General features: G+C 36.4%; 1 protein-coding gene across 8 annotated transcripts in view; it reads right to left on the bottom strand.

Moving 5' to 3' along the window:
• Positions 1–6,884: 6,884 nt before the first annotated feature.
• The window catches only part of LOC128533919 (sialoadhesin-like), a 75,992-nt gene continuing 60,599 nt past the window's right edge, over positions 6,885–22,277 (bottom strand). Inside the window, exons 11-20 of one of the 8 annotated variants that reach the window (XR_008361423.1) lie at positions 15,981–16,238; positions 15,422–15,679; positions 12,616–12,918; positions 10,615–10,705; positions 10,483–10,501; positions 10,327–10,411; positions 10,152–10,204; positions 8,104–8,249; positions 7,305–7,377; positions 6,885–7,014 (exon numbers count right to left, since the gene is read on the bottom strand). Coding sequence is in view for 5 of the 8 variants with exons in the window: in XM_053508150.1 (XP_053364125.1) it covers positions 10,295–10,411; positions 10,483–10,501; positions 10,615–10,705; positions 12,616–12,918; positions 15,422–15,679; positions 15,981–16,238 (1,046 nt within the window). In the remaining 3 variants the exon portion in view is untranslated. Of the gene's footprint in view, positions 7,015–7,304; positions 7,378–8,103; positions 8,250–10,131; positions 10,412–10,482; positions 10,502–10,614; positions 10,706–12,615; positions 12,919–15,421; positions 15,680–15,980; positions 16,239–22,277 lie in introns of those variants that run through there. The other 7 variants (XR_008361424.1, XM_053508151.1, XR_008361425.1 and 4 more) reach the window with 7 other exon arrangements.

Raw genomic sequence — 22,277 nt, 5'->3', positions numbered from 1 at the left:
CACTTCGTTCAGAGACCTGAATGACAGTGTATCCTCATCAAGAATCTTTGCTAGGTCTTCCTCTCATCACACATCATCAATGCCCAAGTCCTCTCTATGGGCCACAGAGTGTTGTTCTGTTAGGTGTGTTATTTGCCGCTTTAAATTCAAATTCCCGGGTACAGCACAGGACCCATCTTTGTGATGGCAGCCTGTGAAAGAAACAGTGGCACGCTCCTTTCCTCTGTAGTGCTAGGGTCTTTCCCTTGGGCAAGGGAGATTAACCCTTAAGCCCCCCTTACAAGGGTCACATTTAAACTCTTCTACTATTTTATCCTTACATGCTTGGTAGAACTTTCATCACTCCATAGGGACCCAGAGAATGATCGATCCCCACTATCCCAATTCTATTATAAGGGACAACTTGTTTGCCGTGAGTTGCGACCCGTGTCGTTGGAGGAAGAGATCCTGGTTTCTGAGAAGTGTGGTTTGCTGCGGCTTCCATTATTTTAACACGACACTTCGGCTCCTACTTCATCTAGACGGGAGGTTGGAATGGCTCGATCCAATCAATCGGCTGGTCAAAGCATACTCCTAGAATATTCTGAAATAAATGAACATCAGTAACTTTCAGACTCATTGGAGACTTTGGCTAATGGTCAATAAAGTTATGTGAGCAACTTGTTTAGTATATATATATATATATATATATATATATATATATATATATATATACTTACCAATTTGTCAGCCTAAACTTTTTTAGAATTATCATGGAAAGTACATCAAGATCTATGGAAAAGTGATCATTTCCCAATTATAGTTACTATCAAAGGGAGAGAAGAAGAAGTAAAAGTACAAAGATGGCAAATGAAAAAGTCAAACTGGTAACATTTTTAATCTCTCTGCTATGAAAAATTTGCTGAACTCTCAGATCCTAGCCCAGACGCTATGCAGAAATTTACAGAAACTCTCATAGCTGTAGCGAAAACTACAGTCCCAAGAACATCTCTAAATACAACATCTAAACGAATCCCATGGTTTAATGAGAGATGTAAGAAGGCTATAAAAGAAAGGAAAAAAGCTGAAAGACTTTTCTTCAGGTACCCAACAACAACAAATCTTATCAAACTTAAAATGAAGAGAGCACAAGCAAGAAGAACCATAAATAAGGTCAAAAAGGAAAGCTGGAGAAGATTTGTTTCCAACATGTCAACAAATACTCCATCGAGTAAAATATGGAAACTGATACAAAAAATGAAAGGATAAAACAATGGTCCACAAATATAACACATCAAACAGAATGATTCAATTTTGACATCAAAAGAAGAAATTGCAAACATATTAGCAAAAACCTTCGAAAAAAAACTCATCAATTGAAAACTGCATTCCTGCTTTTAGAGCCCTCCATGATAAACAAAAGAAACAAATTAACTTTAACTCTAGTAATATAGAGCCCTACAACCAACTTTTTTCAATGGATGAACTACAACGAGCCATCCAAAAATCCCACGATACAGCCATTGGACCAGATAATATCCACTATCAATTTTTAAAGAATTTACCCCAACTCTTTCTTAAAAAACTTCTCAACATTTTTAACTCTATCTGGATATCAGGAAATATTCCATCCGCTTGGCATGAAGCAGAAATTATTCCTATCCCAAAGCCAGGGAAAGACCATAAAGATCCTTTTAACTATTGCTCTAACCAGTTGTTTATGCAAAACAATGGAATGGATGGTGAATGAACGCCTGGTCTGGGTACTGGAATCCGAACATCACATAAATACTGCCCAATGTGGATTCAGGAAAGGACAAAGCGCTATAGACCACCTGGTGTGTCTTGAAAGCTATATTCGTGATGCCCTTATTAAAAAAGAACATGCTGTGGCAGTATTTTTTGATTTAGAGAAGGCCTACGACGCAACATGGAAACAAGGAATTTTAAACGATTTGTATCAAATGAATTTTAGAGGACGTTTACCTATTTTTTAAAAGTTTTTCTTATCTGATTTTCTGTTTTTAGAGTCAAAGTAGCAAACACATTATCAAAACTGCACAAAAAAGAACTTTGAGTACCTCAAGGAAGCATTTTATCAGTAACACTTTTTAATATTAAGATTAATAGTATTGTTAAAAACTTTGGTTCTGACGTACTTTGTAGTCTATATGTAGATGATATCTGCATTTGCTACAGAAGTAAGAACATGATAACTATTGAGTGGAAAAGCCAACAGAAGATAAATAAAATACAAACTTGGTCAATGCAGAATGGCTTCAAGTTCTCACAAACAAAAACCGTCTGCATGCATTTTTGCCAGCTTCGATCACTACAAAACAAACCAGAGTTGTTATGGATGGAACCCCCATTAAAGTCGTTAAAGTCGTTAATTTCTTGGCATCACCCTTGACAGCAAACTATTTTTTATTCCACACATTAAACTTTTTAAAAAGAAGTGTTTCAAAGCCATGAATATTTTAAAGATTTTATCCAAAACCAAATGGGGAGCAGACAGTTCATCCTTAATAAATATATATAGAACTCTAATTCGATCAAAACTGGATTATGGAAGTATAATTTATGGTTCAGCCAGGAAATCATATATACGCCTTCTGGACACTGTACTTCACCAAGGCATACGACTGGCATTAGGAGCCTACCGAACATCACCAATCCAAAGTCTGTATGTCGAAGCTATGGAACCCTCCTTGGAAAACAGACGATTAAAATTGGCACTACAATATACAATTAAACTGAGAACAAATAAGGAAAATCCAGCATATCCAGCAGTCTTCACAAATCAACATTCAATAATCTATCAAAAGAACCCAAACTATATCCGCCCACTTGGTTTACGTATTAAAACACATTTAGAGGACCTGAAAGTTGACTTGACCATCCTAGAACAGACACATTTTTGCAGAGTTACCCCATGGAACCTTAAAAAGCCTAACATCTACCTGGATCTAGGAAAAAAACAGAAGTCTAAAACCCATCCGAATGAATATCATCAACAATTTCTGGACATAAGAGGAAAATTAACACAGCATACCCAAGGACTTGCATTTTGTGTATTGTTATGTCTGTGCGATCAGGGTGTGCCAAGGTGCATTTTCATTCTGCACTATTTGATTAATTAAATTCACAAACTCAAAGGCACAATTTTTGCTTCTTCTGAGGCTACCTAAGTCTTCAATAACTAACTGAACCACAACTAACTGAACTCCATATTAACATCAATTAACATCAGCTATTATAGCTAAACTGCCTGCCAACTAACACACTGTATAAATGCAGATCATTTACTGCTTTCTGTTTCACCCAAATGAAGATGGGTTCCCTGTTGAGTCTGGTTCCTCTCAAGGTTTCTTCCTACTACCATCTCAGGGAGTTTTTTCTTGCCACTGTCGCCCTCGGCTTGCTCACCAGGGACAAACTGACCATTTTGATTTACACACATTCACATTCCATATAAACTTTATTAATTCTTTTGATTGTGTAAAGCTGCTTTAAGATAATGACAATTGTTAAAAGCGCTATAAAATAATATTGAATTGAAAAACATTTAAATTTTTCCATATTTTTCTCATGTGATTTATTAAATGAATAGAGAAAATGTATTACATCAAGTAACTGAAAATGTCAAACATTCTTAAAATCGACTCTATATTGTGCATTAAATTAGGCCTGAAATGATGGAGGCAAAATATTTTGCCTCAAAGCTTCTTTTAATTAATTTTAAAAGCTTGCGTCACATTTTGGCACAATTATTTTTTTCCATGACATGAGGGCGCTTCCAGGTGTAAGCCGCCAGTAAACACCGATGAAGAAGAAGCGCTTACGTCACCCAAAAAGCCGAAGGAGGTGCAAACAGTTAGCTGTGTATTGATTTGAGAGAGCGTTGTGTTGCGGCTGAAAAATGGAAGAAAAAGATAAAATTATCAGCAAGTCAAGAGAAGAAGAAACCAGTGAGAGAAAACGACAGAAATTGTCAGTAAAGGCTTATGTTATGCCTGAGCTGTAGATTTAGAAACTTTTTGTTCTGAAAGTTAAGTTGCACAACTTAATGTTTTTGTTTAATTATTTATTTTAATGTGTGCCTTAGTTTTTTTGATACTTTAAAGTCATTTGAAATACCTTTTTTTTTTAGGTTTTGCATCTGAGAAAAGGCTTTAAAATAAGAATGTATGGCTCTGTAATGCACTTAATCTATCTCAGTCAACTTTAATACCCCAATCTAATCCTACACAGTTCGACTCATGATGAAATGCGGTGTTTGGCCAAAAAAATTTAAACGTAATCACAGCACCAAAACTCGCGGTGAATCATCATAAACCGTACATACGGCCACCGCGCGAAACCGCGTAGGTGAGACAAGGGTATAAAATGCACTTAATTTATCTCAGTCAACTTTAAGCTATTCCTTGTATTGTGAATAATGACAATGTTTATTTTTGATAAAATGATGTATGCATTAATTTTTTATTAAATTAAACATTGCTGTTTAATTAAGCAAAAGTACATTTTATTCGATTACTCGATTAATCGATTAGATTTTTGGTAGAATACTCGATTACTAAAATATTCGATAACTAAAGCCCTACATTAAATAGAAACGTGACTTAACTGAATGACTGTTCTTAACCACAAAAATTAAAAAATTTTCATAACCCTGGAACTTTTCCACAAATGTAAATGTATTTCTTTTTTTTTTAAAGTATTATCTTTCTCTGCTCCTAAGTACTGAAATGAACTTTTTAGATGCGTGAACAGTGGAAATAAGGGGTGGGGGAGACGCTGGGGGTGTTTAATTGGTTTAATGCCTTTGTTCACAAGAAACTTGAGTACAAGCCTCAGTTTGATTTAACAACCCTTTATATATTATTTTCTCATTCTAGAGTATCTGAACATGATATGTTTGAAATATTAAAATATTGAAAAGTTAGCTAAAGAATGTATTATACTGTAAATGAAATAATAAATAATATTTGCTGCTCAGTTTGTTTACATTATATTTTGTCAGAAAAAAAATCACAGTTATTGCATTAATGTATAAAGTATACTCCACAATGTAAAGCAGTGGTTCTCAAACATTTTCTGTCATTCCCCACTTAAGGGGATGGGCGAATTTTCAAGCCCCACTTGTCAACAAAATGATAATGAAAACGGCCAAGTGTACTATTTATTGAAAAATAAATTTCTAAACCAATAAGATCAAATAACACCAAGTTCAAAACAGATAAAATACGCTTGCAGATGGTATAACAGGCTTACTTCGTCACTTATCTAGAGCTTTCTTTCAAAGAAGTCGACTGGCTTGTCTCTAAGTGTGTTGTCTCTAAGTGTCTTCCTAATTTGTTGGGTCTCAAGCTGTCTGCTGCCAGCGGTTTAAGACACAAAACACACACGTGTCTCTTCTCTTCCCCACCATCCCCACCATGAATCCAAGCGCAACATACAGTAGGCTTCATCATGTTTTCCTTTCGGCTGGTTGATTAGGCTGATAGTGCTGAATCACCTGCTTTTTTGTGGTCCATGTAAAAAATGTATCCATTGACGTTATTATGCTCACGACATACAGTACGCTACTGACCAGGTGGCGTTATGCTCCAAAATGCTCCCCCTGCCACGGATTGCCCCCCCCACCCCCCCACATAAACTTTTTCAGATAATATATTAGAACATTAATTCATAGGTTTATGGTTTACAAATTACAAATTATAACAAACAAATTAAATTATAAAGTAAGCAATATAAAAAAATGTTGTATAGGGGAAAAATATATAAATTATATATTTTTCATATACAACATGTATATTTTTATATTGCTTATTTTATAATAAAAATCGTTTCCTGTAATTTTTCACCACAAACAATATTTATTTAGTGTAATTTGTGATAAATAATTTGTTATTTGTACATTGACAAACCCCTGCAAAATAAATGTGCCATAAAATAATCATTATATGAGAATTTTTATTAATCGTCTCGAGGGCTGTCACGTGCCTTGGGTTAATTATAATAGTAATAATATATTTAATAATAATAAACATTTGAATGTATGTCCTAATATAATATTTGATAGAGATTATGTAGGGGGGCAATCCGTGGCAGGGGGGCATTTTAGTGCATAACACCTGTTTGTGTCCGCGGTAAAGTTAGTTTTATATTCACATCTCCGAATTCAATAGCTGCGTAAATAAACCCGCGAATAAGATACCCAGATATATTTCCTCTCTACATTGTCTTTAAGCTCCATCCGCCTTAAATTATACATGTTTAAAAGCATAAACACCATTATTCTCTACGGCGCAACGAATGATTTAGGGATCATCGCAAAATGCCGCACAGCAACAAAAAGCGTAGAACGATATTGATCTTCCCTTCTGTTCAGCGCCTGAAGGGTCAAAAAGCAACTTTGTTGCCGCACTGGAAACTAGAAATGCCAGACTAGTACTGCCTGATAAAATATTAATGTTTAACAAAAATACTTATTATTGTTGCACTACGTTATGGTTTCACTTTTTCTCTGATGTTATTTTAATTTACTTGTATTAATGATCCATTTCTTTGCGCGTCATTGTTTAGTTTCGAGTGTCCGATGTTTATTGTCAATAAAGAAAAGCATGAATTATAATAGGTACTGTCCTATTATTTTCCACTAATTCCCTCCCGTTCATTGCGCCCCACCTGTCATGCCTGTATTTCCCACTAGTGGGGCGCCACACACTTGGAGAACCACGGATGTAAAGGTACAGGTTTAGTGTATACTGTACAAGCCTGTACCCTTACACAGATTTGAGGAAGATTTAATTCTATTCATTATTTTCAGCAATGCTTTACATGCACTTGAACTGTTTTGTTGAAGTATAAGCAAACTGGAAATAAAGACTCAACTATAAAAAACATTAAACATTAAACAACTTTATTTACAAATTCATAAAACACATGTATAAATGTGGTAAAGTATAAATATGTATAAGTTTGTAGGTTGTGCAAGAAGGCAGAAGATCAAGGGTCCGTCCTCTTAATCTACAATCTACAACATGAGGATATAAATAAAGACATGATGTTAATATGAGTGCCTGGTAAAAAGACTTCATGATGTTACTATACAGTTTAACATGCGCACATGCATTTTATTGAATGCAAGCTTTAAGTAATGTTGTGTACAATTATTGGCTTTTACCATTAAGTACTGCACACTGTTAATGCACACATCATGTCCATGAAGAGACAGACGTGTGTGTCCCTGTCCTCTGATTAAGATGTGCTCAGTGGTGTTCCTGAAAATAAAGGTGAATCCTGAAGTTATCACTCACCTTCTGCTCAGGATGTAAAGCTGGTGTAGAAATCAGCTGATACACAGGCAGTTGATGATTTACATACAGTTCACTGTGAGAAGGAAAACGCACAAGCACACATGTTATAAGGAGTATAAACGCACATTTAATGACTTCATAATAGAACCCGAATAAAAACCCCTTTTCTTGACTGTTACATACATTGTGTAAGCCTCGAAATCCCATAGTGCCTTGCGTATTAGCTTTAGCATTTAGCTTGCAACTTAAACGAGAAAGAGTTCTCACATGGGAAAAAGTAAAAAAAAAAAAAAACATACATGATTATTTTTTTTGAGTGTAGAGTAGTTTGTACCAGAATGTTCACATCTCCAGTTTAAGTTTAAAATGGTAATTACACCCTCTCACACCCCTTACACCCTCTCACACCCCTCACACACCCCTTACACCCTCTCACACCCTCTCACATGCCACCACACACACACTTCCTCTCACATGTCAGTGGGGTGTTAAACAGTATTAAAACAGGAAGTTGTTTTAGTTTGTGTTAACTAAAATAACGACTGAGCTGTTTCCCCTGTGCCACCTGAAGATAAAGCATCAGACCTCCTCAGCACATCACCCTGAGTCTCTAAGGACTTTTAAATGCTTTCGCCGATCTTTAAATATTTCATTGTATATGTTTTGTCTCGAGTCTGAAAAAGAGTGAAATCTTTGCTTTTCAAGAAGTTAAGAAGTTTTGTCAAACAGTTTGTATTTGCACATTTGGTCCATGGTCCCTTAAAATACTAAAAGCCCAGGTGTTGCATGACAAGTGCACCTTCAAAGGTAATGTGTTAAATTATGACGTCTCGACTTCTCGTCTCAAATTAGTTTCCAGATTGTTGTGTGTCTGTTTAGGATTTGAAGGACGGAGGGTGAGTGAGGAGAATAGAGAGATCACAACTCACTCCCGCAACAGATTTCCTGTAAATAACAGTAATATTATCAGTTATATGTAATAAACAGTACAAACAACCAATCAAACAAACAGGCCATCGCTCCTTTACTAAAATATCGGCTTTATTATTTAGCTGCAGAAGAACTGAAACATTTTTTTTTCCATCAATGTTGCACAGCATTACATGTAACTATACAAATGATGACCTAAAATATTTTAAAACTAAAACTATTCCTTTATATATATATATATATATATATATATATATATATATATATATATATATATATACAGTGGTGTGAAAAACTATTTGCCCCCTTCCTGATTTCTTATTCGTTTGCATGTTTGTCACACGTAAATGTTTCTGCTCATCAAAAACCGTTAACTATTAGTCAAAGATAACAAAATTGAACACAAAATGCAGTTTTTAATTGAAGGTTTACGTTATTAAGGGGGGAAAAAAACTCCAAATCTACATGGCCCTGTGTAAAAAAGTGATTGCCCCCCTTGTTAAAAAATAACATAACTGTGGTTTATCACACCTGAGTTCAATTTCTGTAGTCACCCCCAGGCCTGATTACTGCCACACCTGTTTCAATCAAGAAATCACTTAAATAGGAGCTACCTGACACAGAGAAGTAGACCAAAAGCACCTTAAAATCTAGACATCATGCCAAGATCCAAAGAAATTCAGGAACAAATGAGAACAAAAGTAATTGAGATCTATCAGTCTGGTAAAGGTTATAAAGCCATTTCTAAAGCTTTGGGACTCCAGCGAACCACAGTGAGAGCCATTATCCACAAATGACAAAAACATGGAACAGTGGTGAACCTTCCCAGGAGTGGCCGTCGACCAAAATTACCCCAAGAGCGCAGAGACAACTCATCCGAGAGGCCACAAAAGACCCCAGGACAACATCTAAAGAACTGCAGGCCTCACTTGCCTCAATTAAGGTCAGTGTTCACGACTCCACCATAAGAAAGAGACTGGGCAAAAACGGCCTGCATGGCAGATTTCCAAGGCGCAAACCATTTAAGCAAAAAGAACATAAAGGCTCGTCTCAATTTTGCTAAAAAACATCTTAATGATTGCCAAGACTTTTGGAAAAATACCTTGTGGACCGACGAGACAAAAGTTGAACTTTTTGGAAGGTGCGTGTCCCGTTACATCTGGCGTAAAAGTAACACAGCATTTCAGAAAAAGAACGTCATACCAACAGTAAAATATGGTGGTGGTAGTGTGATGGTCTGGGGTTGTTTTGCTGCTTCAGGACCTGGAAGGCTTGCTGTGATAGATGGAACCATGAATTCTACTGTCTACCAAAAAATCCTGAAGGAGAATGTCCGGCCATCTGTTCGTCAACTCAAGCTGAAGCGATCTTGGGTGCTGCAGCAGGACAATGACCCAAAACACACCAGCAAATTCACCTCTGAATGGCTGAAGAAAAACAAAATGAAGACTTTGGAGTGGCCTAGTCAAAGTCCTGACCTGAATCCTATTGAGATGTTGTGGCATGACCTTAAAAAGGCGGTTCATGCTAGAAAACCCTCAAATAAAGCGGAATTACAACAATTCTGAAAAGATGAGTGGGCCAAAATTCCTCCAGAGCGCTGTAAAAGACTCGTTGCAAGTTATCGCAAACGCTTGATTGCAGTTATTGCTGCTAAGGGTGGCCCAACCAGTTATTAGGTTCAGGGGGCAATTACTTTTTCACACAGGGCCATGTAGGTTTGGATTTTTTTTCTCCCTAAATAATAAAAGCCATCATTTAAAAACTGCATTTTGTGTTTACTTGTGTTATCTTTGACTAATAGTTAAATGTGTTTGATGATCAGAAACATTTTGTGTGACAAACATGCAAAAGAATAAGAAATCAGGAAGGGGGCAAATAGTTTTTCACACCACTGTATATATATTATTATTTTACTCCATGACAAAAAAGTCAAACTTTTCAGTCTTTGTTCTTTGTTTCTCTTCCCTCTGAAACACAAAAGCACACATCCATCAGCACTTTATGAAGGTTCTTTATTGAAATCTGGAGTAATAAATAAGGTGAAGTGAATAAAGTTATTAATGAGTGTTAATGAGTGATGGGACGTCACCTCTGTTAGTCTGCAGAGTTTCATATTCAGAGTTCTGTACAGCAGAGAGCTGGAGAGAAGCGTACGTGTCTCCTCCCTCTAGAACCTTCACATAATAATATTAATATTAATAATAATAATAATAATAATAATAATAATAATAATGTGTTCACTTACTTTTATTCTCCTGGACAATCTAAGGACAAATTTCATAAAAAAAATTAAAAAAACATTTTATTTCTGAACATTTAATTTTATTTTTGCTGAAACAGTACTTAGTACTTTGTTAAAACATCACTACTGACTTACTGCTTTAATTTGTAGATGAGAAATCCAATAACACCAAGAGACAGAAGGAGAACCACAGAGAGAACCAGGTAAAGTACTGCAGTGTGTCTGTCTTGGTGATAAAACATAATTAACATAAAAATTAATCACACTGAAACTGAACATGTTTTATTAATCCACTGCACTGTCTACCTGTAATGATGGGATTAAACTGTAGTGATGTGTCTATAACTGACTGATGGAGGACAGCAGGTCAGTGTTTTGGTCTTGATGATCTGGACAAAGTGAGACACCAATGAGATGCTGTGTGTGACAGCGCCTGCTATACAGCTAGGACCAGTGCTGGGTGTAGCACGTTACAAAGTAAAGCGTTAGAGTACTTGAACTACTTTTTTGATGTAACGAGTAATGTAATGGCGTTGGTCCGCCATTTAAGTACTCAGTTATTTAGTTTTTTTTTCCAAAAATGTAATCTGTTATTCAGACAATTCATGTAATCCGTAAAACAGACAGCAGTCATAACTTGCCCACCACTGTTATTCCTGCTGTTACTCGCCTATGAAGTTTGACTATGCGGTTGAGTAGTAGAAACCTAATCACTGTGTAGGTGAGATAGGGGTATTAGTAGTTAACAGATTATGGGCCTGACTTGGCTGAGTGATGATGGTAGAATAATTATAAAGGTCTTGACTAAAACAACATGCATGAGGAATCAATTCAAATCAATTCAATTTTATTTATGTGGCGCTTTTAACAATGTTCATTGTCTCAAAGCAGCTTCACAAAAATGAAAGAAATTTTAAATGAGAAAATTTTTGGACGTGTGTACGTGTAAGAAAAATGTGTCTAGATAATAATTAGATGAATGAATAAATAATAAATTGAATGTCTCTGATGAGCAAGCCAAGGATGACGACAGTGGCAAGGAAAAACTCCCTGGGATAGTAATAGGAAGAAACCTTGAAAGGAATCACAAAGGAGTTTTCATTTCCTGCAATGGAAAAGTACTCGTACTAGTTACTTTTATCAGAAAGTAACGCTGTAATGTAACTGATTACTTTTTAAAGACAGTCATTTTGTAATGTAATTAGTTACTTTAAAAAGTAACATCACCCAACACTGGCTAGGACAAGCTGCTTGTAAGCATGACACCATGAGCTCGGGTTCTACACAGCACATTGCTCTCCATCTAGTGATTTACTGCATTGTGAAGCCGAGCTGTAAATCAGGGGATTGAAATCTCTCCATCCACTACTGATAGCATTGATTTATGGACAACACGCCTGGAAATGTGGCATCATAACATAAGATATGAGATAAGATATACCTTTATTCCCACAGTGGGGACATTTCTAATATCACTGCATGATAGCTATAAGTGACTGATCCTCCAACCAGCTGTGGGGAACTTCCAGGAACATTGGAGGGACACCAAGGGTAACCTTGCTAGTGATTTTAAAGGGTAATAGAGGACTGCCCACTCCAACCTGTCATGAGAACTATTGAAAATCACAAACTCTTCTTATGACTGTTGAGTTATGAGGACAAACAGCACATGACCCAGAGATACGGTTTAATTTGTTATACTGTACTGTCTGTCTGGAGTGCTTCCTCTGGGTTCTTTGATTTCTCCACAGACAATATCGATAAGTGAACTGTCTACACACAAATAGCTCTATGTCTATGTGTGCAAATATACATCTGCAAATATAAACCTCAGTATAAATTCTGGATCCAGTGTTACTATAACCAGGATAAAGAGCTTAATGAAGACTGCAGATTAAAACTGTTTCACAACAATTTAACAATAACAATAACAAACAACAACAATTGCAAACAATAACAGCACTGTAAGGCTGTGAGGTAAATAACCATCTACTGCTAAGCTCTAGAGTGACCCCTCGGCAGAGGCAACCAGGGTTTCACCTGATTAAAGTTAACAGAAAGTTAAGTCTTGGTTCTGAATCCAATAATAACTTAATTACAATCCAGGAATGTTTTGAAGAAAACTTTATTTCTGACCTCCAGCAGAGCAGGGCACTGTGGTGATAAAGGAGAAGACTTGTGAGGTGACACCCAGATTGTTGGTGCTAACACACTGCAGAGTGGGTGTGTCGTTAGCTGATGGACGGATGGACATGAAGCTTCTTAAAGTTGTGTTGCTCGTCAACATCTCACTGGTGGATATAACATCCGATTTAGAGACAATTTGACCCGAGAGAAGCCACACCAGTTTAGGAGACGGATTTCCATGAACCTCACAGGAGCAGTTGAAGAAATCCATAGAGCTGTTACAGCTGGAGGAGGGAGAGACCTGAGGAGCATCTGAGAAACAGAGAGAACCAGGAACCAGAAAACTTTAACAGATGAAATTCACAGTTCTTGCCCTGTGCATGTGTATTTGAACTAAATAATGTCAGAATAAAGTTGATGTTTTCAAAATGCTTCTGTCTTTATGCAACACTGTTAATATGCTGCAGGTAGAAGGTTTTAGATCTTGTGTTTATTTACTCAGTAGGATTTTTGTAAGAGACAACACAATGATGCAGTAATACTGTGTTTAAGGTGAGCTTTACTCTTTATGGTGGACTATACTTGGTCTATTAACAGACGATCTCACCAGTGCCACTTTAAAAGGGGAGTCCAGAAATAAGTATAGAACAAGAAAGTACAGAGCTGAGGTAAAGAGAAACCATTACAAACATACAGTAGATCAAATCAAAATTGGTGTTTAAAATTGCATTCGTTCTTTTAAATAAATAAATATAATAAAAAAGAAAATCAGATGGGAGGTTTTTCCAGAGTTAATAGGAAAAGCTGCTACACTTTTGTCTCTGCAGGAAAACCCCAGACACTCTTTATAATGTTTTTACTATAAACATTGTCTTTGTTCATCAGTTAATATGTTTAAGTTTATCCTTTTCCTGAAAGTTTGTACAAATACTGTAAATATCGCCTGGCTCATTATTTAACAAAATACAATAATGTAGCCTTTTTTAATCCAAAGTGAAGTTTTGGGTCTGTAATAACGCAGCAGGCTGAAAGTAGGCATGTAAAGCAGAATTCATATAAAAACATGTAATGACTAATACATTCATCTCTCACCAGAATTACTGCTGCCTGCCCCAGTGTTGATAATTATCCTAAAACAGCTCATCACCAAATGTCTTTTATTCCTCTTATACCACAGCCGTATCCCATTCATTACAGTTAGTAAAATAGAAAGGATTTTAGTCCTTCCCTCACCAGCCTCATTTTTTTCTTTTTTAAAGTTACAGTAATAAAACACCAACAAAAATCACAGCTTGTCATGTTACAGAGAAAATATCAACACTAAAGATGGGAAAATAGATTCAGTTATGAATCACAATTCTTTTGTGTGATGATTCCATTTATAATAGAGATGAACCGGTCGATCGGTCAGTGACCAGAATTGTTTGGTTTTCAGTTTGATTCGCCTGAGCGGTGATCAGCCAATCAGCCTCAGATATAAACGATTTTGTATTATGATTCTGTCCTGATTATGGTGTTACATCATTAAAAATAACGTGTTAAAAGCCTCCAATCTGCATTTTTCTCCAAACTCTATGAATTAGTCTTAAACCCATTTATCACACACGTAGACAGTCTCAAAACAGTGCTAATTAGTTGAAAGTCTAACATGCTTGCAGCCACTCAACCTGTGCACTCACTGTCATGTGGAGTTTAGGGACTTTGGAGGTGTTTGAGGTGGTAGAACATCACCATTATTGTATAATCCTACAGGTGCCGCACTCGCGAAGGGTGTTTTGAAATAGTGATTATGTCAAATAAATAATTATTAATAAAATTTTATTTAATTTAATATTAATTAATTTAATTTAATTATGTCATGGTCCTGTCATAACCACACCGCGGTAAAAAAGGCCCAGCAGTGTTTCTATCACCTCAGACGCTTGGGAGTCTTCGGACTGCCCTCTAAGGAGCTTAGGAACTTTTACTCCTGCACCATAGAGAGCATCACAAACATCTCAACCTGGTTCAGGATCAGCTGAGTGCATCATCCGCACCGAGCTTCCTGACCTGCACTTAGTCGATAGTAAGCGGTGCTGGACCAAGGCCAGGAAGATGGTGAAGGAGGTCAGGAAAGCGATTCCGCTCCCTGAAGTCCAACACAGTGAGACTGAGGAGGAGCTTCTTCCTGCAGGCTATACGGCCTCTCAATCACAACTAGGACTAAACACTCTGATCTGCATTCTCACACAATAACAATCTCATCACTCATCACATTGCATATTAATGCACATTTTGCACACCATGGAACTTTGAACTTTGCACACTATTCTGCTCATGACTGAACATGTTTTTCAATGTCCAATTTCATTTTCAATTCCATTTTTATTTATTGAATTTATTATAAAAAATGTACAGTTAAACATTTTTTTATATTTTTATATATATATTTATATATTTGTGTATTTTTTTCTCTTTTTTCTCTTTTTAGGTCATCAGCGGTCGTAAATTCATTTCACTGCATATCATACTGGATAAGTGTGTATGTGACAAATTTAATTTAAATTAAAAAAAAATATTTAATTAAATTTTAAGTTAATTCAATTTTATTTATTCATTAAACTCTTTAAAGGTTTAAAATTGTAACAAAATTGTAAGAGTAGAATATCGGTCTATATAAGTAGAGCGCTTAGAGAATGTGAATAGGGGCATTGGTGGCTCAGTAATAGGTTTCTCCCGGGAAATGCTCACACCTAGAATGGGAGTGTTGTGACAGGGGCATCAGGTGATTAAAGTTCTAAAATGGTCTCTTAATTTTAAGTCCATGAATACTCACACTGCACATCCAGGTAGACAGATGAGTTGTGATCTCCGTGCTGGTTTTGAGCTCTACAGTAGTATAAACCACTGTGTGTAGAATCAGTGGTGTTGATGGTGAGATGGTTTCCGGTTCCTATCTGCTCTGCGTTCTCTCTGTACCAGGTGTAGTTCAGCACTGCTGGGTTTGCATCACTGCTGCAATTTAGAGACACTGAACTGCCCAAAACCACTGAAGCAGATGGAGATGCTGATACTGATGTGTTTCTAGGACCATCTGAAGGAGGAAGAACAGGATTTAGGAGACTCCATGAATCATTAAAAATGAAGTGAATGTGAACTGATTAATCGGCACTTACACAGAACATGGAGTGTAAAAGAGCAATTTTACAAGTGCAATTTGTTTTAAAGTGCAACTATTGTATTGTTTTTCTTTTTCCTTTCTATTTATACACTGTTGCTGTAACAAAGAAATTTCCCCACTGTGGGATTAATAAAGTTATATCTTATCTTATCTTATCTTATCTTATCTTATCTTATGTGACATTGCATTAGGAATATTCCAGCACTATACTCACACTGTACATCCAGGTATCTAGATGAGTTGTGATCTCCATGCTGGTTTTGAGCTCTACAGTAGTATAAACCACTGTGTGTAGAATCAGTGGTGTTGATGGTGAGATGGTCTCCGGTTCCTATCTGCTCTCCGTTCTCTCTGTACCAGGTGTAGTTCAGCACTGCTGGGTTTGCATCACTGCTGCAACTCAGAGACACTGAACTGCCCAAAACCATTGTAGCAGATGGAGAGGCTGATACTGATGTGTTTCTAGGACCATCTGAAGGAGGGAGAAGAGGGTTTAGGAGACTCCATGAATCATTAAAAGTGTAATGAATGTGAACTGATTAATCAGCACTTACACAGAACATGGAGTGTAAGAGAGTTCTGTACTGATATGTTCTTGTTCTGGAGCCAGTAGGTGGCAGTGCAGATGAAATCTTGTCCATGATGCAGGTGAGTAGCGTTGAAGTTCAGCTGAGAGGAGCTGAAGCTGGTGTTGTGGTTCTGCTCCTGTCTTCTCTCCTCAGGCAGGAAGTTCCATGTAAAAGTGGGATTCTTTATGGAACATAAAGCTGGAGCAGAGCAGATGATCCTCACTGAAGTTCCCTCCACCACCTCATTCAGGTCCTCCACCTCCTCCTGATCCTCCTTATACAGCCTTATTGAGGGGCTGATTGGAGAGTCTGAGATAAACACACAGTATCACATTAGAGATGAGTTTTAAATGTGTTCCAGTGCATCATAAGTGTAATTACAGTTACACTGTATACACACACACACACACACACACACACACACACACACACACACACACACACACACACACACACACACACACACACACAGGGTAAATACCACTAACAAGGTACACTGTAATATTACTTCCTACAGTAAAACACACACTTATTCTCACAGTGAAACACAAATTCAACACAACACACAACTACACTACAGTAACACAACACACACCTACACTACAGTAACACAACACACACCTACACTACAGTAACACAACACACAACTACACTACAGTAACACAACACACACCTACACTACAGTAACACAAACACACACCTACACTACAGTAACACAACACACACCTACACTACAGTAACACAACACACAACTACACTACAGTAACACAACACACACCTACACTACAGTAACACAACACACAACTACACTACAGTAACACAAACACACACCTACACTACAGTAACACAACACACACCTACACTACAGTAACACAAACACACACCTACACTACAGTAACACAAACACACACCTACACTACAGTAACACAACACACACCTACACTACAGTAACACAACACACACCTACACTACAGTAACACAAACACACACCTACACTACAGTAACACAACACACAACTACACTACAGTAACACAACACACACCTACACTACAGTAACACAACACACAACTACACTACAGTAACACAACACACAACTACACTACAGTAACACAAACACACATAAGAAGAATCTGTGTTACACTAGAGAATCACACACTAATGAACCAATCATTTAGTTCCTGTCATATTCACATTAACAATTCTACACAAACCTTGAACCAGAGAAAACACAATAAGGAGTTTCTCCACAGATTTCATGTCTCTGGTCACCTGGAGAAGAGAAGATTAATGAGAAACCATTTCAGTGAGACAGTAAAGTACAGATCATACAAACAATACACAACAATCAGTACAAATGTTCCAACACACTGAGGCTTGATTTGTGTAGAATATCATTTATTAATGTTGATTAAACAGGAGATTTAAAATTAACTCAAACTAAAACTCACAATAAAATCTGTTCAAAGCACGAGTTTGATATATTATATTATATTTTTAATTCAAATTCAACCAATATATTATTAATACTAACTCTATATTTACACTGCCACAAAAACTCAACTATAAACTCAACTGATTATCAGCTGTGACAAAACTGTGTAAGGTGGAGTTTTAGTGTTTTACTAAATTCAAGGGGAAAAAAATCACACTGATATCTATTATATATAATATTTGTCCTTTTTTACATTTACAAATGTTGATTATACCAGTTAAACTGTCCAACACGGTACAAACATTAATATACAAAATACACTGGAACCTTGGATTATGAGCATCATTTCCCCCATAAGAAATAATGGAAACTCAGACGATTCGTTTCACAACCCAAAATTATTCACATAAAAATAACTGATAGAAAATATAAAGTAAAATAAAATAAATTAACCTGCACTTTTGAAAAGTATCGTGGCTGGTGTGAGATGAGAGATGAGAGGAGGAAGGGGGGGATGGGACTTCTGTGTAGGACTAGTTTCACACGCACGCGCACACACACACACACAGACACACACACACACACACACACACAATAGCGTCTATGGGAGTGTCACGTGACAAAAAAACGAACCAAAGACTTAAAAGTAACTACTCAATTTTGTTTCCTGTACATGACATACGGAGGTTTTGCGATGCTTTGCACATGCGCGCCCAGTAGAAAATGAACAAATCACTCTCTGAGATACTTCTAAGTCACATTAAATGCAGCACGAGAAACAGAAGAATCATTGGCTTAGTTATGATCACGTGACACTTGGCGTCAAAACAAGAAGCGCATACATGCTGTATGATACTCGGTGATGTTTGGTACTCGTAAATCAAGACTCGCTCGATTATCAAGTCAATCCGAGGTTCCACTGTAACTGATTCATTACAATAGATTTCTTTTTTAGACTTTGTTACATTTTATTTTACATTAGATGTTTGAAGAAAGTTTAACTGTAGAGCAAATAGCCAACAATTAAATTACTGCATGTTCTATAATTTTCTTGTTTGTTTCCTCTGTTAGATTTCTTTAAACTATTAGATTTTTACATCTAAAACAGGATCCGTCTCTAAGGGTTAACCCCTAGATGGCGCCAAATACCCAAAGACTCTGTTTTTCTTTTTGTGTTTTCGTTAAAGTAGGGAACTACATGTCCCAGGATGCACCTCGGTCAGGTGATGGGACCTCTCAGCTGAACCGAGGTGACATCATTAGTTTGATTTAGTATAAATAGCTGGTTTATGGTGAGGTTCTTGTCTAGCATTTGTTTTGGTCATTGGTATAGTTATGGTTTTTGTGATGGTTGTTCTTTTGAAGAAATGTTATATTAAAACGATTCTTTAGTGCTCAAATAAAAGAGCTTTTCGTTTTGGTTTTACTTTAACATATCATTAAAGAAGACTATTTTTGAAGCCCTCGTCTCAGCCTCTGCATCTATGCCACACACACACCAACACAAGACCCGCATACGTGACACCGTCAGGCTGCAAACCTTCACATATAGATCAGTCTGTAGGAGGAGGTGTTAAACCACACATAAGTTATGTTTCTGCTTATAGACATTTATAAACCATGAATTCATTACAAACACAAAGATTATATTGTGTTAAAAAATTTGTAGACTTTAATTTTTCCTGCTTTTACATTTGTACACTTTAGCTGCCCTGAATTTCACAGACAGAAATGAGTTTTAACACTAATGTAGATTTGACTTAATTTAATTTCTCATTAAAATATATTTTAATTTAGTTCAAAAACAAACGTAAAAATATAAAAATGTTGTTTAAATACAAAAAGTTAATTTACACACTTTACTCCAGACAGATCTAAAGCATGATACACATTTACTGTGACTATTTGTGTGTGTGTGACACAATGTCATTAATAAATTACAAGATAAATAGAGTCAAGTCCACTAATAACTAAATACTGAACAAAGTGTGTAAGAATAAAACACTAGTGTTTCTTACCCGAGAGTTCTTAAAATGCAGTGTGACAAGTTACATCCTGACATCTCTTACACACACACACACACACACACACACACACAGACTCTCTCTTTCTCTCTCTCTCTTTCTCTTACACATACACTGTAAAAAAAAAAATAAATAAATAAAAATTGCTAGTACAGTAGTGTAGATTTTACAGTAGGGAACTGTATATTTATTTTACTTTACTGTATACAGTTTTTATGGTAAATTACTGTAATATTTTACTTACAGTACAATATCATATATTTAAACTACTGTAAATTACTGTAAAATGTCTACATATAGTTCGTTACTGTATTAATGTAATTGACTAATATTTTTTTAAAAGCACAATATAGTGTATGGACAATGTGAATCACTGTAATGCTACAGCACATCTGTCCTTTTTTATTATAAAATTTTATTCTTATTAGTGAGCAAACATGTGGGTTGACTGCAACAGACTTCTTAAGGACAAGCTTTCCGTTCTTCTTGCTCTTTGTTTTTCCTTTGCTTGCTTTTGAACCTCTCACTGGATTGATCTTGAATAAATTTCTGGGAAAAAATTGTGTCAATGAGATCAATGTCTAATAATTTGAAAGACTCCATGTGTGTGTGTATATATACACTACCGTTTAAAAGTTTGGGGTCACTTTTTTTGTTTAATGATTTATTTTCTACATTCTACAACAATACTGGGGATTTCAAAACGATAAAATAACACAAATGGAATTAGGTAATTACGTAACAACAACAAAAACAACAGTTAGTTGTTATTTTAAGACACAGAGGTCAGACTTTCTGTAATAATTCTTGCAAGAACAGTATTGTCAAGTGCATTTGCAAAATCCGTCAAGCACCATAATGAAACTGGACTTTCTGGCAAGCAACAGGTCCTCTCAATATCAGTGGTAGTCATTGTCTCCTGTAAAAATAAACAGGTGGACAAAAATATGTCAGACCAAAAAAAATATTATGTCTTCAAGTCCAAAACAGGACAATAAACTAATTACAATGTAATATTCCACTAAAGAAAATATATAACATTACAATTAAAACATTTACTTCTGTCTTGAATATTAGATCCTGTTTTTCTTCTTTAAAATGTTCCATTAGCAGTTGAATAGCAGTTGCTGTCATGCATTTAAATTTTTTTAACATCATCATTAGCTGTGATCCTAAAGTAGTCAATTAAGAGTTTCCCTCATTCTTTAATGGCTTGTTCCATTGTTTTATTAAAAACCCCTGAAGCTCAAAATGTACACATAAAGACTTCTGCACAAACAGCAGTGGCCACTGTTTTTTGATTTCTCTTATTGTCAGACCTGGTTCAGCATTGATGTTCTTCTTTGTAAGTAGTAGGTACTCTTTAAGAAACTTTCAATTTCAGCTCGATCAGCAGCATTTGGGCCATACTGTAAGTGAAGTTTAACCATATGGGCCCTTTTTCTTCCATCCCTGGTTCTGTTTTCTCTTCTGAAATTTCTGGCTGCCACTGTAGACATCCGTAACTGTCCATTGGTCCTCTCTTGGGTGTGACAGATTCATTACTGCACTTAGGAGCTCTGTACTTTGCAAGTGTGTTGCCCCTGTTCAGATGTTCTATACGAACTTTGAGTTGTGTTAGTAGTGATTCATAACAACTTCCCAACAGTGTCTTACTATCGTCTAAGTAATCTGAAAAACTTTTTGGGTACTGTTGAATAAGACGGGAAGCAACTGTCTTGCACTGCACTCTTGTTGGGTTTGCCTCTAACTTCCGTAGTTCATCCACTATAATCTGGACCATCTGTCATCGGTCAGGAAACTCAGGACGTCTTTCATTCGAAATAGCCACAAAAAAGAAGACATTTTCTCCCATGGAACAATAAATTTTTCAGGCCAAGCTGTGCATGAGGATGAGTATGAGGCTGAAGAACTTGAGGGACTGCTGTTTACCAGTGTAGTGTTAAGTGGAGTTGAACTCATGATGGCTGGGTATGCAGGGGTTCCACAATGTAGGTCTAAACATAGAAAGAAAAACAAAAATACAGCCTTATACTTTAGTACACAAGCAGCAAAATAGGTACAATGTCACCTAGTCATCTATGTATGCAGGGCTAATAAGTTAATCAATGATGCTATAATTCATTGTAAAGTGGTTTAAAAAGTATCGCTTTACCTTGATTCCACCCCATGAGCAGCTTACGGCACTGTATTGGCCGTAAAATCTCCAAGAGGTCTTCTTCACTCACAAAAGCCAAATCCTCTATGCTCTCCAGTCCCTGGCCCATCAACTTCTCAACAATTTTTTGGATACTTTCTCCTGGCAGATTTGGAAGGACCGAGAGGATAGCATTCATGCATTCATGACCTCCAGACTGGACTATTGTAATGCATTACTAGGTGGTTGTCCTGCATCCTCAATAAACAAGCTACAGTTAGTCCAAAATGCAGCCGTCAGGGTTCTCACTAGATCCAGAAAATATGATCATATAACACCTATATTATCA

The sequence above is a fragment of the Clarias gariepinus genome, chromosome 12 (assembly GCF_024256425.1).
Source record: "Clarias gariepinus isolate MV-2021 ecotype Netherlands chromosome 12, CGAR_prim_01v2, whole genome shotgun sequence".
Classification (NCBI taxonomy): domain Eukaryota; kingdom Metazoa; phylum Chordata; class Actinopteri; order Siluriformes; family Clariidae; genus Clarias; species Clarias gariepinus.
The sequence above is the reverse complement of the archived record's forward strand: the minus strand, read 5'-3'. Positions and strand labels throughout refer to the sequence as shown.